At 37.2% G+C, this 13,735-nt stretch overlaps 1 protein-coding gene across 1 annotated transcript; it reads left to right on the top strand.

Moving 5' to 3' along the window:
* Positions 1–1,506: 1,506 nt before the first annotated feature.
* Positions 1,507–9,129, top strand: tspan36 (tetraspanin 36). The gene is made up of 7 exons (XM_014002719.1): positions 1,507–1,672; positions 5,592–5,783; positions 6,032–6,106; positions 6,228–6,323; positions 7,259–7,402; positions 7,590–7,673; positions 8,188–9,129. The coding sequence occupies exons 1-7, from the start codon at positions 1,613–1,615 to the stop codon at positions 8,266–8,268; spliced, it is 732 nt and encodes a 243-aa protein (XP_013858173.1). The 5' UTR covers positions 1,507–1,612; the 3' UTR covers positions 8,269–9,129.
* The last annotated feature ends 4,606 nt before the right edge of the window (positions 9,130–13,735 follow it).

Below are 13,735 nucleotides of genomic sequence, written 5' to 3'. Positions count from 1 at the left end.
ATAGAATAGAATAGAATAGAATAGAATAGAATAGAATAGAATAGAATAGAATAGAATAGAATAGCTTTTATCTGTCCCTCTGTGGGGAAATTCTGGTGTATTTTGCAAACGTTAAGTTAAAATTCTCTCTGAGATGTTTTATTGAAAAACTGCAATATGACATTGAACATGTTATTTTAAGGTTTGACTAAATTGTCTTCAACTCCATCATTCATCAACATAAGATTGATCTTGGTAAAAAAAATCATCTTTCACGAAAGGCAACAGGTGATATGCATTCCTTCAAATAATAATAGTAATAATTAAATAAATGCAATGGGAACAGGAATTAACCAGTTGAGACACCACAGGATGAATGTTTAGTCAGAAAATCCCAGAACTTACTGATGGGTTGGACCGGCTCAAAATTCCTAATAAAGATGATGTAACCAGCTACTGACCACAGCTGAAAGTAACAGTTGTCACTGCTCAGCCTGAACTGAGTGGATTTTTAAACTTTCTGTGTTTCTTTAACAAAGAAGTCCATTCCTATATCTATCTGCTACTGTGATGTCTTTAAAAATTAAAGTGGACTCTCTGAAGCTCTAATAATATCTTCTCACCAAACATGAAATGTTCACACGTCCTTTTCAAAGCTGAATCGGTTCAGGTCAGGCCTTATTTAGTCAAAACAAGAGCCGTGAAAATTGTTATTTATAGCCTGCCTGTCACGACCAACCGGTCTGCTCAGTGTGACCTGAGATGTCATAAAGACGTCGTAATGAATTCTTTTACTTTTTTAACAATGTTTTTCTATAAATAAATAAATAAATAAATAAATAAATAAATAAATAAAAACCCTTAGTTTAATGTTTGACAAGTTGTCTTCAACATTATTTTTTGCTGAATGCTTCTTTCCCTTGTGGCTCATAATGTGAAAAAAACCTTGAATGACACGAGTTCCTGTTTACAGTCTGAAGTCACCTGACATGACCGCCATGTTCTACAGATAAAGTGTGTCTAAGTCCACTTTACATCGACGTATTTATTGTTCAAAAGTGAGAAAAGTTTGAAGTTTTAAATGACTCTTTTTTTATATAAGCAAATGTATTTGAAAAACAAAAAATCGACAAATGAGAACGTACAAATATTTAAACTTATTTGAATAACTTCCTGACATCGATGAAGTCATGCTTCAGGGGTTTTGACATTTTATCATTTTAAGGCCTCGAGCTGTTCTCGTTTTCAGTGAATTCCTTTTTTTTTTTTTTTTAATCATTCTTTTGGTCTCATAGAGACAAACAATAGGTGTCTGTATTCATCCATGTAACCTTCAGAACCACACTCAGTCCAAAATGAAAGGATTATCTCAGAACCAGTAAASGTGGCTCTGTTGGGTCCTGATTAACTCACTATTACAAAAGGTTTCCCCTGAAAACCTGGGGAGGTGGGCGTGTCAMTCAGCTCTGTGGGAGGGGTGGGTGCTCTGCTCCCTCTCCTGTGGGTCATGTGACCACGTGATCCCTCGAGTCAGACAGAACTTGTGACGGAAGCGAGCAGCAGGTCGACTCTCTGACGGAGAAAAACTGAACAGTTTCTCCTTCAATCCTCCTCCTCAGCTCCGTTTGTCGACATGGACTGCGGGATCCTCACGTCGAAGACCATCCTGCTGTTCCTCAGCTTGGTGTTCTGGGTGAGCCGCGTTTTTCTGTTGTTTGTTTATTTATTTGTTTGTTTGTTTGCCTTTCCACCTGCTCTGATTTGAGTTTAAACGGAGGATATTCTGAGACAGGAAGAAGCAGCGTGCCTGCTGGCTTGAAAACACACCAGTAACACTAAATTAGCCTTTAAGGTGTTTATTTATTACTATTTTTTTATAGTCCGTTGTATATTTGCGCGTGTGCGCGCGCGCGTGATTGCAGCAAATCAAAGTTTGCTCACATCCTTGTGGCCTTAGTTCAACCCTATCACCGCTTCCTTTAAAAAAAATTAAAAAAAATAATAAAACCTTTAAATAACTACTGTAAAAATAGGGTTTTAATTTTGAGGAAATCCAATAAGTCTCACCCATCCAACTCTTGTGTCATTTCCAATCAGCAGCTGAACTCTGGCCCTCTCCCAGTGTCTGATCAAAGYTTAAACCTGCCTTTGTTTTCAAGTAAACTGTAGATTCATCACTGATCAGCTCTCTGTATGAGTATTTCTGACAAAAAGAGTTGTTAAACTAAATGTGATGAACCCATCTGTGCTTCATCCATGTTGTCACTTCCTTGTTTTCCTTCCTGCCCTTAACTCTCTGTTTTCTACAGTCGACTCTTTTATTTTCTTTGACATACATCATTTAAAATAATAAGTCCGTCTTGCTTTTTTTTTCCTAGACTTCACAATCAACATTTTCTTATCTGTTCTATCAAAAACAGATGAAAACCGTGTAATGCCATCATGTAAACAAAACAAAAATGGGAGTTTTTATTTTTTGTAAAACCAACAATCTTCACACTTAGGGCTTCAAATATCTTAAAAATAAAGGACCCACATGTGTCCATCTTGTTTTTCCAACTGAAGCTCAGTTGTGTAAATCGGTCAAACCTGCTCTTGTTTAGTCAACAGATCAGATTATAGAAAAAAACGTCTGTTTAAACTGATTTCGTCACTGCAGGAGAGTTAAACAGCTGTGTAAAATCAAATCGAAGGGTTTTTTTAACCTGTAAGGAAGATCCTTTATTTTCAGTTTTGTTTTTGTTGGTGTGTTTAGTAAAAAAAAACAGTTTTTTCTAAAAAGAAAATGGAATAAATTAGTTTTAATACTTAAATGAGGCAAACAAAAAAAACTACTTGTCCTCATAAGATAAATAATGAGTAAATAACCATTTTACATGATTTTTGCTGCTTCTGTAAGTTTTGCAGGGGAAACGATCAGAAGTGAAAGCTTTTATTCACCCAAAATGATTGGGAGCACCTGAGCAGGACCCCTTTCTCGTTGGCTTTCTTCCTTGTTTTCAAACATGACTTTTGACTGGAATGRGCTCTGAAGCGACTGACTGGTCCTGCCGAATCCCCAACATTTTTTCTTTTATCTCAAACTGAATCGAGGCGGCTTGTCGTGTGAAAGTTGTGTAAGCCTCTTTTGTGCTGCTTCTCGGGCACAAGATGAGATTCTCAGGAGAGATTAGTCGGGGGGGAGCAGCTGAGGAGGTGCAGGAGAACAACCCCACAGGGATCCCGTGACTGTGGAGTGATTAGAGAAGTGAGTCATGAGGCTGAACTGCGGGGTGAAATGTTGTTAGGCCATACAGAACGCACATCATTCCTGCATATAAACAAAGCAGAGCGGATCCAGTGTTCCACAGGAAGTCAATCTGGAACAGACTCTAATCGCTAGCAACAAATAAAGGACAAGTTATGATTGAAAATATATATAATTTTTTATTTAATCTAGTATGCAATATGTAAAAATATGTTCCCATRCCCTCTGGATTACGTTCCAATCCAAAAAGAAAAAGTAGACCAATAATATAACTTCACAGTCATTGTTCTCTCAGAGTCACGAACTCTTTCAGGTAAACATACCAGAAACCCAATAAACATCAGTGTTATAATAATAAAAGGATAAATATTTGATGTAATTGTATTCATGCACAGAACTGACTCATGCATGTGGTCTTATGATCTGTGATGTCACTGCTGAAGAATGACTCGTTCAAAAGTCATGATCAGGGTTCACATCTGATCACATGACTTCAGATCATTCAACAAGAGCAAACTAATTGTAGTTTTTTAAGKGTTTAGACAGGTTTGTTTCACTTTTTTGTATTTTTTTAATCATTGCKGGACTTAATAATCTTATAAGAAGAAAAACAAAAATGAGTAGAAGAATAGTCGAGAATAAGAGTGTTTTAAAGTTGTGTTAACTTATCAAAGACAAGAGTTTTGTCCTTTTTTATTAAGAGTTCATTAATATGCTCARAGGTGTAATTTGCTGGGTGMTTAGGGAGGTTTTGATCCACATAATTTGATCTAGTGAATATACCCCCCTCCCTCCCAAACAACCCCCWATAAAATGACATCATTTGCTAAAACACAGTAGACATTAGCTGTTTAAGTACACCGATGCAACTCTCTTGTTGTCTTTAGGTAACTTTGACCTGATTTCAAAATTTACAATGTCATACATTTAAGCATAATTGCTGAAAATGACATGCAGGGTTTTAGAGCATAATCTGCCCAATGGTAGACCTAAATGAATATGCTGCAATACATTCATGACTCACATTTCCCTTTTTTTTTTAAATTTGTTCAATAGAAGATAAATTCTGTGAAAATTCAAACGCCTAAAATGTTCAAGTCAAACATTTTATGTACATTTTACACTTGAAGTAGCYTGTCAGAAATATAGATTATGGCAGAAAGTAAGATTGTTTGAACTTCAGTCATTTCATTTTTTTGTCAAAATGTTCATAATTGAACAATAAAATAAGATTCCTCACATCTTAGCTTTATTTTTTTTTACCGGGTCATAAATTAAGGGCATGAGGGCGCTTTAAGTTTWCTGGGGTTTTTCCCTTTCTGTCACTGGGTGATGTAACCTGTTTAATGTGACAGGTTTATGATGTTCAAGTCCAGACGTCACATGAGAGTGMGTTTTCTCTTCCGTGGATGACGCAGCTTCTCCTCTGCCTGCCGTTTTTTTCCTTTTTTTTAATCACTTTTCTAGTTTATCTTGTTCCACATTTCTATAGCAGCTGTTGCAAAAGGGTGGAGCCGCACCAGACTGTGCAAAATATTTAAAAACATCAGCTGACACCCTCACCTGTTCAGCCACAGCGACATATGCAGCCAGCTCAACAAATGCTCAGGCTGTCTTATTGGCAAACAGCAACGTGACTCCAAGTAAAAGAAAAATGRCKCTTTKTGAGGTTGCCTTCAAAGAAAGATGMTTTTTTTCTTCCTGCAAATTATTTTAGACAGCAAGAAGGATTAGTGGTCAGCACCATAGCCTCACAGTAAAAGGGTCTTTGGTTAGATTTGGGGTCTTTCTGTGTGGAGATTGCATGTTTTCCTCCTTTCGATTTGTGAGAGTTTTCTCAGTGTGGTACTTTCATCCCACAATCCAACATGTATGTTTAGTCTGCATTCAGGTCCAAGTCTGCTTTGACAATGATATCTGATCTCAATGAGATTTGCCTAATTAGGTAAAGATTTTATAAAGTGATGCTTCCTTATATCTCCTCCTATATCTAGAGGTTGTTTTTCCTTCTTTTCCCCCNTTTAGTTTGTTTACACTGCAGCAGGAGCAGATCCAGGATGCTGTGTCACAATCTGCTATTTTTGACCAATCCCCGCAGACTGGGCTTGTGATGAGGGAGGTTCTTAAAGAAACACACACTAACCCGCAACGTATCAAATAAAAATACACAAATGTGTTTTATTATGTCTCCAAAGTCAAATTACAGAACTAGAATTTCTTCAAAACATTTGAAATCTCCTTTTTTTTTGTCCGGAGAGGCGCTTCCTGATCCGAGTGCGCCCATGTTAAACGTTTGTTGTGCTAATCTGACAGCGGCGCATACAAACCCTTTTGTTGAGACGGACACGTTCTCTCTTCCCCACAGGGCGCCGGGGCAGCGTTGGCCTACGTCGGGGCCTACATGCTCAGGAGCTATGACACCTTCGAGAGTTTCATCCAGGACAAGCAGACGCTAATCCCAGCCGCCATCGTCATCGGCATCAGCGTGGTGATGTTCATCTTCGGTCTGGTGGGATGCTGCGCCACGCTCCGAGAATCCAAAGTTGGCCTTTGCTGTGTAAGAATTTATTTATTTATTTATTTATTTATTTGTATATGCAAAGTGAAGAAGGAAAAAATCTGTGGATATTGTGCTTCTTAGCATTTTTGTTTGTTCAGCTGAAAAGTCTAAAACTGAAAATGCAACTGCAAACATTTGTGGTTTAAACACGCCACGAGTCATATTTAAGTTTTTTAGCAARGCATCACTTTTTTTCTCAAGATTTTACTTCATGATACATTTAAATTCTTTTTCTCTTCTTGCAGTTCTTTGTGATCATCATGCTAATCTTTGCAGCTGAAGTCACAGCTTTGGTATTTAGCTTCATCTACCAAGGGAAGGTAAGTCCTAAAAAGGTGTATTCTAACTTGTAAGATTTAAATATTTAAAATATGCTGTTGAAAATAAGTTTGTGCCGGCTGTAGAGCAGTTTTCCTATCTTCTGTGTTCTTCTGTCTGCAGATAGGTGAAGGCCTGGAGAAATCGATGAGTGATGTGTATGACAAGTATGATGGGAAAAATCCAGAGTCCCAAGCTGTGAATCTACTGCAGAGTGAAGTTAGTTTTGTGTTCCTCTGCGTATAATTAGATCTGTTCTCTCACTTCTACTTTTACACGAACCYACGTCTGCGGCTAGCTTAAATTCTCTTTCACCTGTTAGGTTTCATTTCCCCCATTTTTTTTAGTTCTTTCGTTATTTCCAAATTCCCCAGTTTGACTGTAATGTGAGCATGCTGACACTGCATGCGTGACGCATGCAGCGGAGCATGGCATCATGGTTGCCAGATAAATGTAAATATGTTTTCCGTGCACATGTTCACCAAACTTCTCCTGCAACATCCTCACTCAGCACAAATGACTGTTTGGGTCAACAAACAATGGTTTTAAAAGAACAGTGAAGAAAGGCCAGGCAGGRGAGTGTCCCCCCGCTTTGATGGTGAAACATCATTTCCTGAATACCAACCCACAGAGGAAACTCCGCCCCCTCATTTGCATATTGGACCATGAAATAAAACAACATGAAATGGTAAAACTGCATGAAATAAAAAGGGAGTTCAAAATGAAAGTCCCTGAAATATGTAAAGTAGCTTTACAAAATAAAAGTGTCACAAAATAAAACTACAATATGCAATAAATAAATACAAGAGTTCACCACTTCCTATCTGGCAACCCTGTTTTTTGTTTATTAGCCCATTTCCAGTGATTTGTTTCATTGTAAACAAGGCGCCAATAATCACAGCTCGATAAAATGCAACACTAGCTCAAATCTTGAATTTTTTTCCCCTTTTTCCCCCACTATCATGCTCAACCATCTGTGTCACCTTCTTCAAWGTCTTTATTATTGTAAAAAGTGCATCTGCTCAAAACATGTCCCTTAATTTCAAGGTATTTTGGACGTTACAGAACTTTATCACGTTTTGTCTCTCCAATGAGGTCTAACATTTAGATAATTTTATAATTATCCCATCTAATGTAACTGTTTGTGTCTCCAGTTGAAGTGCTGTGGTGTCTACAACATGAGCAGCTGGCTCGACACACCCTGGTTCATCGCTAATAAGACAATACCTCTGTCCTGTTGTAAAAACACAACGCAGTGCAACGGTGAACCGACTCAACCCAACCAGTTTTATTCAGATGTAAGTCAGACTGAAGCACTTTGTTCTTTTTGTCAAACGCTCCAGTCTACAGTARGATGGTATTTCTGTGTGCAGAGCTGTGTGCTGTTCTTTAAAATAAAAATCTAAATTCCCATTCTGTAATAAGGGAACATAATAAAGGGTGTGCACTGTAAACGCTGATGTGAACTTCCTCTTTGTATTTCAGGGTTGTGAGCCCAAATTGGTGAAACTGCTGCACGACACTATGACCTACGGCATGCTGGTCGTTCTTGGGTTTGCCATCATCAAGGTAACTTGGAGCTCAGCTTTTTAATAAGCTTTACTCTTCGTAGCAACACAGAGAAACTCACGAGTCAGCGCAAACAGTTTGTGTGCAAAATGCGCTCCTGTAAGATCTATTTTAAATAGTTGGTTTTCAGAGCTTATCTAATGTGCAGCAAAACATTTGGTCAATGAAAACCACGCTGGAGTACTGCAGAGTAGAGTTGCACAAATTGAATATTATATGTGTTGTTAAATGCTCTTATGAACAAAGTCAGTTTTGAAACAAACGGGTCATCGTGGCATCCTCTCAGCCACTTCAGCATTTATTCGCTTCACAGATTGAATTACGCTTTTCTAAGGAGGTGTTTTAAGAAAAAAAACTGAATTAAAGGAATAGTTTAGCACTTCTGAGCTGAATATCCTTATTATCCTGTAGGATTTTCTATAATTCTAGTTGGACACGTTCAAGCTTTTTCATAATCTTTCCCCAAAGTACATTAAAGCCTGAGTGTAATCTTGATTTATGATTCCCGTTGCAGTTCTTTGGAATGCTGAGCGTCTGTGTGATAACCTGTCGAAGTAACAGCCGAAGAAARGGCTACCAGGCGATTTATGGCTGAAGCACCAACGGGATCCACCTCCTTGTCTTGTTCTGCTGGGTTCGCTGACTGCTTCAGTTTCGTACAGAACCATCCATTCCTCTTCCAACTTTAAAGTGCATTTAAATAGTTAGATAGGAAACCTTATAATCTGAACGGACTCGTATCCCAGCATGCCTCCACACGTGTAATCAACAGAACTGTAGCTCTTTCTAAGTAAACTTTTGTTTAGAAATGGACATGACTTTTTTTTTCACATTTTTCTTTCCTTTTTTTTTCTTTTTTTTTTTTGGCATTCAGTTGCTGTGAGAGAGTCTCATTTTCTATATTCTCTCAGCCCAGTTATGGTTTTAATCTGGGGGATAAAACAAATTAATGTAATGTAGTAATCTGAAAATTTGATTCCATTCGGATTTTTTGCTGAAAGTTTTTTTTTTTTTTTTTGATTTGATTTTATTTTTCTGATGCAACTTCTCGTTTTGACATAATCTGATCAGAGTGCAGCTGGCATCAAGGTCCTGTATTTGTTCACCGTTCTGCTGCGCTGTGTAGATAGTTTTTGAAGGACATTGATATTTGAATGTGCTTTAATGAATGACTTCAAATTAGATTTTAGGTGTGATTGTTGACACAAGGATGGTGGTTTTTTTTTTTTTTTTGCCTTATTTAGGGTTGCAATATTTAWAACAAACTAAGAAAACGTCACTCTGTGGTTATTCACTGTTCTGATATTGGTTCTAGTTTGGCTCTTACTGTGTTTAATTTTATAAGTTAAAAAGGTGAATATTTCATTCACATTGATATTAACTTCGGTGTAATTATATCCCATCRTTATGTTGATTTGTCTTGCTGTTCATATTAAAATCTCCCTCGTTACACACACTGTCAGGTTATGGTTTGTTGCTGAAGAGTGGATTTATTATTTTCTTTTTATGAAGCGCTCTGTTGTAGACTGAGCTTCTTATTAAACGGGACCCACAGTGGTTATCTGTCACCTTCTGACTCTGCTGATAAAGAGGCCCCAAGAGTGGCACACACAGATGATAGGCCTATTCATCTCACATAAGCTCTGTCCGTGTGCAGAAAGATAAATAAAATGTCAAACTCCGCTCTGAGGTGCTGTTAGACYTAGCAAACAGGTTGCCAAGTCACGGGAAATAGTTTCTTGGTGTAGCATTTGTTTTTACACATGATCTGCTACAGAAGATTAGAAGATTAAAACAAATGAGATGAGCTCCCTCAATCCTTCTGAAAAAAAAAAAACATGTGCCCTAACCCTAACCCCAGCCATGTTTTATCATATTGATGTTTAGAAATTTACTTTCATTTAAAATTCARCACCTAACTGAGCTAAAACAACCAGAAACACATGAGGTGCAACAAGATTAGAGCTGAAGAATGAAAAGTGAAAATATGTAAATGAAGAAAAAGCAAAGCAGCAATGTGATATTGAAACTAAAATTCTGAATAATAAAAAAGTAACTTTAAGGACTACAATTTATGACTTAAGTCCACCATTAGTGTCATAAAATCTAAAAATTATGAATTAAGTAATTAATATTTTAATTTATATATATATATATATATATATATGCAGTCAAAAGTGTGTTTATTTTCATCCTCCTAAATAAACTTGTTTACTTGTGCAGCTACTATCATGTCAACATGCAGGTTGTTGCAGTAACATGTAAACTCCAGCTGATGGTGCTAAAGATCTTTAGCTGATAAATTGCCTTAGCGACCTTTTTTTTTTTAGCAGAAGTAACAAACTATTATTTTTTTGGGTTTGTGGCAGAATAAGTTGCAGTTTGGTCTCCAACTTTTTTAGCTCACATATCAAAGGTCACTTTTGTGTTTTCTGGATATACGAATTTGTCATTAAAATTAGAATAAGTCTAATTATGACTGTCATTGGGGTTTGCACCATAGAGTGAGCAATAAGCTTTTAAATGACACATAAAGTCAATTATTGGTCATAAAACTAGAAAGGAAAACTAAATGTAAATGCATTGAGGTTGTTTCCTGGTATTTTGTTGTTTATGTCAAAAAGACTAAAATTCTTCATCAAAATTTTTTTATCACTGTATTGAAAAAATGAACACTTGTTTTTGAACTTTTAATTGCTCTCCCTTCATGCTATTGAGCTCTTTCTGACTGTGAAGCTGAATTAATGATGGAAACGAGCCAGCTGCACCGGCCCAGTCCTTCGGTCTCATATCTCTTAACTCCATATCTTATTCGGCACACATCCTGGCTGCCCTCAGGCTGTGCTGACATTTAGACAGGTCGTACTTTTACACAGAGAACTCTGGGCACGAGCACTATCAGATATCCTTGTCAGTCCTCCAGACCTGCACCCCCCATGCTGCTCAAACTGTCTTTTTGTCTTGTCTCACATTTATTCCTGTGTYTATTTCTTCCCTCCATGCTCCATGGTTTCATTTTTTTTGTCACAGCTATGCTTTTTTTTAATATAGAGTTTTATTTGCACCTCTGCCTCCTCACTCCTCCTGTTTTCTGTTGTGCATTTCTGCTTTTCTCCACTTTGTTTTTCGCAAGTGTTAAAGATGATGGGATGCATTTTCACTCACTAATTTTACTGCCATATAGAAATTAAAAAGTGCTTTAATATTAAGAGACATTTTCTAACCATGACTTTAAAGCAATCCAACAACACAGAGAGAGGAACATATTGCATGGCTGCAGTTGTTCTTGCATATGATTTGGCGTTACAAAATTTTCTACTCCCCTTTGAGTCATATTTGCACAAACAGCTGCGTCCCCTCTCTTTTTAAGTTTTTTTCCTATTCAGGCCATCGCCTCACCGGATAGAAACTCATCCCAAACATGCGCAAAGTGGACCAAATAATCCAGATGCCATCACTGACGTCTAACTTATTTATTTCCTTTCATAGGATGGGGATCTAGTGAAAGGATGTAACCTGAGGAGGTCATAAATGCAGTGCTGCTGCTCACTTTGTGCCAAAGTGAGATAAACAAAAAAGACAGGACTGCAAGTTTCTGTGTCTTGGTGCCCATCTGAACATTCTCTCTCTCTTTCTCTCCTAAAAAATATTTCAAAGAGTGCTCAGCTTTACAAAATGCCCTCTCTGGATTTGTTTCATTCCTGCCTGTTTTATTACAAAWCTGCTGGCTTTCAGATCAAACGAGAGCCCGGCTCAGCACAGGCAGTCTGAAGTGCTCTGCAGAGTGTTTTATTGCATATTTGTCATGAAAACAGAGCCTATTTTCTTATTAAAGACAGCACAGTGTCAGGTTTGTTTTTCCTCTCTGCTGTTATTTCCAGGGCACACAGCTAAATAATGATCATCCACCGCCAAGCTCAGGATCAGGTGCCTGTGAGAATATACTGCATGTGTGTGTGTGTGTGTGTGTTTCTGGAACTAGGCATCCACAGCCGACACTGTGATGTTTCCATTTGTCAGACGTTATCAGTGTTAATTAGAGAGAGCAGCCAGAGGGAAAAAAAAACCAGCACCACAGCACAGACACTAGAGAACAAAGACTGAAATAGACCTGGATCACAGCATAATCCATATTCTGTGTAATGACTTAGACTCTTTATCCTGGAGGTCAGTTACATTTCTCCTCTGTCGTCTATACTTGCCTTTTCTTAAACATTTTATTCCTTTTACTGATGGTGCACTTTGGTCTCGAGGCTAGTGGGGCAKAAACTTTAAGCTACAGTGTTTAGCTTCATGCACTTTTAGGAAATTTGTTTGTTTTATTGCCATCCATGACCTACTTGGTTAGATCAAATTTTGAAAAAAAAAATATTAATAAAATAACAGCAGTAACCTTGTCACCCAAACAAAGAAATATGTTTGGTACTTTATAAATAAATCTTATATTGTTGGGTAGCCTGTTAATTTKCCTTTTAGATGATGCCACATTTGTAAGGAACATGCATTTGTGGGATGAGCAGTAGAGCTGAGTATGTGGGTTGGGCACATGAAAAATTTGCCAAACAGCTTATTTTGCTGTTGCTATTGACACTTATTTTGAGCTTCTGGTACCCAAGTGCTGCCAATCAGGTGACCGGTATAAGATTTATTGCCAAGAAGTGTTACAATAAAATAAAAAATAAAATAAAATAAAATAAAACTACCAAACACAAATTTCCTTATTTTTTGTGCTAAGTATGTTATTTTGTTAGTCTTAGAGTGTACCAGTCCATCACCTAAACATTTGACAAACTGTTAATCAATTATTTGATGTGTGATAAAGCAAAAAAAAAAAAAAACGAACACTAAAAAGGACWATGTTTAAACCATGAAGTCCTTGTGATTGTCTCATYCCATTCATAACATCTTCTGCCTTAAATTAATATTAATATTTATTTTTATTTTTACTATTGTGTTCCAGCTAGACACATTATCTTTAGCACTGAATTTAAGAGGGGATCTCCTTRATGAAAGATGTGACATTTTGCCTTATTGTGTTCCTTTACAAACTTAAAACCTGTTTTTCACAATTTTTAAAAACTTTGCTCTTGGGGCACCCACAGAGAAAAGCTCCACCGTATTGTTTTAGTCTCTTYAGTGATTCTGAATAAACTCCCAGCTCTGCTGCCTTCTCTGGTGGTTTTTCAGAACTAATCAGCTGCACACTTCCAAGAATCTGCCTACAAATATGAGCAAATTTGGAAAAGACTGCCTTTCCAAGTTCATTATGTAGTGTAATAAACTTAAGGATTCAGTATAGAATGAGACTTTTTTTCTTTAAATACTACTGTTTTAACATTTAGCATTGCATAGAACAGGTATATTTTATATGCTTCTAGTTTTTGAAGCTGATGATTTGTACAAGTTTCTTTTATAAAAGAGGTAATTGATCTGCATGGTTACTCCTGAGAACATGAATAAAGAGTCAGAACAACATAAAAATACAGAAGCATCTCAGTGACTGCCCTCTGCTCATCTGAAATACAGAGCTGACATGATAACACCATGTTCAGTTTATTACATTACAGGACAAAACACTAATGGGTCTGTTACTCTATCAWTCCCTCCAGCTGCAGCACCTGTTAGAATCATTAATTCATTCAGTATGACCTGTTTGAGTTGTTTGTATTGTTTCCAACAAACCGATTCCTAACTCTTTCCCAACCACAGACAAGAAGGCACTTTAAACGAACCGACTGTTGCAAAGAACAGCCTACAAGATACAGCAAACATTGGCAGAGCTTTGCATTTTTTTTGTCAGGGCTTGTGTTGCACTTCCTCCATGTTCCATCAAAACCCACACAATGTCTTAGGTTCACCTTGTTCTGAAGCAGTCAGAAAATGTTTTCAGAAAAGTAAAAAACAAAAAACAACGTTCAATGCTTTCACTGTGGAAAATTAAAAAGCAATGACTAGTCTAATTTGCTTTTAAACCTGAAAGCAGAGATCACGAGCAGAAAAAACAAGTATGAAACAGTTTTGGTGAGTTTGGTTGGGATATGTTTTTATTCCCTTGATTATTG

Source organism: Austrofundulus limnaeus, unplaced genomic scaffold, assembly GCF_001266775.1.
Source record: "Austrofundulus limnaeus strain Quisiro unplaced genomic scaffold, Austrofundulus_limnaeus-1.0 Scaffold14, whole genome shotgun sequence".
NCBI classification, from domain to species: Eukaryota; Metazoa; Chordata; class Actinopteri; order Cyprinodontiformes; family Rivulidae; genus Austrofundulus; species Austrofundulus limnaeus.
The sequence above is the reverse complement of the archived record's forward strand: the minus strand, read 5'-3'. Positions and strand labels throughout refer to the sequence as shown.